This window comes from Etheostoma cragini, chromosome 22 (assembly GCF_013103735.1).
Source record: "Etheostoma cragini isolate CJK2018 chromosome 22, CSU_Ecrag_1.0, whole genome shotgun sequence".
NCBI lineage: Eukaryota > Metazoa > Chordata > Actinopteri > Perciformes > Percidae > Etheostoma > Etheostoma cragini.
This window is the reverse complement of record NC_048428.1, coordinates 21,951,797-21,956,311: the sequence shown is the minus strand read 5'-3', so window position 1 is coordinate 21,956,311 and position 4,515 is coordinate 21,951,797. Positions and strand designations below refer to the sequence as shown.

Sequence of the window (4,515 nt, the reverse complement as noted above, 5' to 3'; positions counted from 1 at the left end):
ACACCTGAGAAGAGACGCACAACTCTGTAGCAACACTGGCGACCCTGTGAAACACCTGAGAACAGACACACAACTCTGGACTAAAGGTGCGGGCCTACCTGGTAGAACTCGATTCCCTGGTCCGTGATGAAGACGATCTCGTTCCAGCTGGTCCAACAGAAACCCAAAACACTCGCGTTCTTCGTCTGCGAGACAAAACACACAAAAGACAGTTTACTTACAGAAGAGCAGCATCCCAGAGATCAACCTCACTCTGCTCACGTCTCAGTCAAGTTATGTGGAAATTAAAATCAACAGTACAAAAGGGAAGTTTGGGGTTCCCTACTGGAGCTGCTGCCCCCGTGACCCCGTACCGGATAAGCGGATGAAGATGGATGGATGGATGGATGAAGGAAAAAGGGATGAAATACCTTTCAAAATAAAAGAGACAGAGGATACTGTGGCATACCTTGCATTCCTGGGTGAACTCAGTGTGTGGATAGTCGGGTATGAAGTTGATGAAGTCCTGCAGAGAACATAAAATCAATAGATTAGGACAGAGATTCTCTCCGGATAACAACACGAGATTAGAGGTGCACAGTGTGACACACACACACACACACACACACACACACACACACACACACACACACACACACACACAGCACGGCTTAGCTTTATAATGCATCACACAGTGTGTCCTTTGACACACTGAGCTGTCCAAACTACGCGCCATCTTGGACAATGTCTCGCACCCACGCCATGGCTTGCTACTAAGTCACAGGAGCAGTTTCAGTGATAAGACTCATTCTCCCAAAATGCATCACAGAGCGCCACAGGAAGTCCTTCCTGCCAGTTGCCATCAAACTTTATAACTCCTCCCTCTAAATGTCGGACTGACACACACTTAGAGAGGTTGATACTGGACAATGTTATCTGTATTATCTGTTTTGTGCAATATTGTTGCATGTAATTATTACTATTATTACTTTTCACCATTGTAATTCCTCAATTATGTTAATTATGTAAATACTGCATAATGCAATTCCTTTAACTATGTAAAGGAATACCCCTACACCCCTTATATTTCTTTATTTATATTTCTACTCTGATGTTTATACTATTTGTGCGACTGCAACACAGAGTTTCCCTTCCGTTCCATTTGTGTGCATCCCGTCCCAGAAATACTTGTTACTAACCTATTTCTGGGAGATTTACCCCCCGGAGTTCTTAAATTTTGTCTTCGCCCAGCATATTTCCTTGGATTAGGATGGCAACCAGATCTTGGTTGCAGCTGTTGGTCCAGCCGTGGTCCTTGTAAATTATAGAGTGTGGTCTAGACTAGAGATGTTCCGATACCATATTTTACCTCCCGATACCAATTCCGATACTTGAGCTGTGGGTCTCGGCCGATACCGAGTACAGACACCAGTGTGTCTAAAAAATAAAAAATAAAAAAAATCATGCTGCACATGCATGACTGTGATATTGTTATCATTGTGGTAATGCCTGGCTCAGATTTAACACTTTGTAGAACATGAACTAATACAGCAAATGGAAGCCATTTATTTTTAAATAGAACAGTAAAAACATTTAAAGTGCAGCCACAATATTGTAAAATGCATCACTCACACTGCTCTGTGACAGTCGTCCTTCATGCACCCCCAGTTGGAGAGTGTGTGTGGAGCACCGCAAACTTAGTACATCCATCTCGTCCTTGGCTTTCTTCTCGTTGCTAGCGTTGTCGCGCAAAACAACATGAACGTTGGACTTTGGGATTTTCCACTTTACTAGCATCCCCTCAATTGCTTCGGCAATTAATGTGCCAGTAAGTGACCCTTGGAAATCGGTGGCGTGAAGCACGAGGGGTAAATGTTGTCTCTCTGTCCCCCCACTTAGCAAAGACACGGGCCACACGTCGGAGCGCCAAATGTCCGTGGTAAAGCTGACTGCATGCACGTCTTTCAGCACACACGAAACGTGTTCCCTAACTGTCTCGTATAATTTGGGTAGCGCAGTTTCAGAGATATATTTACAACCTGGCAAACTGCATGTCGCTGTCTTACCAGTGGGAACATCCACTGTAACGTACTGCCCAACTGCCGACATGATGCGCTAACGTTAGCTTGTTTTAAGGAGGCGTTAGGTGATCAATTCTTCTTCGCCCCTCTAAAACAGCAGCGCAACTATTTTAAGAGCGGCGAAGAAGAACTGTGTCACAGTTAGCGGAGCTAACCAGTTAATAGATTCCTATTTCTAATAGTTTATGTGGTATCGGATCGGTACCTGGACTGCAGTACTCGCCGATACCGATGCCAGCATTTTCGGCAGTATCCGAGGCATTTCCGATACTGGTATCGGAATCGGAACATCTCTAGTCTAGACCTGCTCTATCTGTAAAGTGTCTCCAGATAACTCTTGTTATGAATTGATACGATAAATGAAATGTAACTGACTTGTTCCAGGCGCTCCCTCTCTTCAGTCACTTTCTAGCTCGCTCCACCGTACGCGCTTGCGGGCGCACATTGAATCGTCGTTAACCGTTTGTAACAGAAATAAAATGGATTATGGATGTGTAAAGACTACAAACTATTGAGATTAGTAAAATAAACCCAATGCAGGTGTTTTTAAACGGCCTGGGGCAAAATCTACTTTAGAGTTCACTAGTTTGACGTCAGACGTCTCTGCGTTTCAGTCGTTTGTCTGCAGATCATTCTGTTATAGACAATCCTGAGAAAATGGTATCGTGAACTTGAAATCGTTAAATCGTAGAGAATCATGGGTCATTGAGTGCATCGTTACATGGCTACTAACCAGGCAGTGTTAGAGTCTAGTTCTCACCACAGATTTCGAAGTCCTCTGAACTGCCAAGATCTTATTTCCGATGGAGAACTTGATGCACTTCACTTCTCCTTTATCGTCCATTCTGAGAAGGAAAACAAACCCATCACACGGTCAACAGACGGGATCATTGACCCACGTCTCGGGTGCAGAGTCAAAACTGCAGACAATCAAAAAGGTCAACATCGCCATTTTCCCTACACAGGCTGATGTACCTGAAGGCAACGCTGCTCTTGTCGTCCGGGCCTTTGACCACCACCCCCGTGGCTCCACCTGAACGCACGGCGAACACCTGCAGCCAGAGGAAAAACATCATGAAACCACTTCTACAGAATAAAATACGACTTAATCTTAGATAAATAGATGTTTATTGATCCCAAGAAAAATGGGAAATTCCGGTGTTACAGCAGCAAAATCCGTCACAAAGCACAGAATATAAATATAAATGAAATACTATGACAAATATACATGTGACAACTCAATGACAACTGCTTAAATAATATGCTAAGATGTTAAAATGTATGCTACATGTAAATGTAAATAAACCAAATGTGCAGGTTGCATTAGTGCCGTCGTGTGGTGTCCAAAAGTATTATATATTAAAGGTAGTACAAATAAAGTTTGGGCAGAAGCTATTTGAGTTAAAGTGCAGTGGAAAGTACTTGCATATTACAGTTAAAGTACGGTATTGCAAATGTATATTTGTATTGCAAATGTATATGTAAACATCTGGCACTGTAAATGTACTTAGTAGTAAGTAACAGAAGTAAAAGTACTCATTAGGGCAGACTGGCTCCTCTCAACTATAATATCATGCCACGTGTATTACTCGTTCGTCAACGTGGACCAAGTTTTAAATACTTACTATACTACTGAGTAGTACTTTCAGTTAGCTGTTAGCCACATCGATGCTAACTAGCTTAGCTCACCTGTTTGTTAGCCTCGTCAAAGAAGACGTTGTTGACGCTCGAGGCATGTTCAAACTGCACCGGGTTCTCACACAGCTCCAGGTAATGTTCCTCGCTCATCCTCACAACGTTCCCGCTGTTATTTAATATCATTAAGATGATGTTTGGCTCTCAGTTCAGTCCTGACAGACTCCGCAGCAGCAGAGCAGTAACAGTTCGCTTCAACTGCCGGCCATTACACTTCCTGTTTCCGGTTTGGGTCATCAGAATAAGAGCGGAGGACAGATATATATATTAGTGTGTACATGGTATATAGCTAAAGGCCTTTTTATGGTTGTGCGTAACTTTGGGTTCAACAACAATGAAAAAAGAAAACAAATTCAAAAGAATTGTCCAAAAAAACTTGAAAAGGGCGACCAAAAAACTTCGAAAACAAACCTCCAGACAGGCGACAAAAACGTAACAAACATTGGAAAAAAAATCCTAAAAAGTGCTAACCACTTTGAAGGCGCGACAAAAGAATCCACAAAAAGCTACAAAACATTCGGTTGAAGCCCTATTTCAATTATTACATTTGGCCATATTAGTCTTTTATTCTGAAAGTGAGGTCGGAAGTCTTCTTGTTGTTGCTCTGCTGAGAGTCATGTGACAGTAATGTTTATCAGCATGGAAGTTCCCCAGCTGATTACTTACACTAATTTAAAAACAATTGCCACAGTGTATACTTATGCCCCTGTATTTTAACATAGGGGGTGTATACTTATGCCCCTGTATTTTAACATAGGGG

General features: G+C 42.5%; 1 protein-coding gene across 1 annotated transcript in view; it reads right to left on the bottom strand.

Annotated features, from left to right (window-relative positions):
• The window catches only part of LOC117938298 (serine/threonine-protein kinase RIO3-like), an 11,846-nt gene extending 7,998 nt beyond the window's left edge, over nt 1-3,848 (bottom strand). The window contains exons 1-5 of the mRNA XM_034862820.1: nt 3,750-3,848; nt 3,036-3,112; nt 2,821-2,905; nt 449-505; nt 99-185 (exon numbers count right to left, since the gene is read on the bottom strand). Of these exons, the coding sequence (XP_034718711.1) occupies nt 99-185; nt 449-505; nt 2,821-2,905; nt 3,036-3,112; nt 3,750-3,848 (405 nt within the window). The remainder of the gene's footprint in view (nt 1-98; nt 186-448; nt 506-2,820; nt 2,906-3,035; nt 3,113-3,749) is intronic.
• Nucleotides 3,849-4,515: the final 667 nt, after the last annotated feature.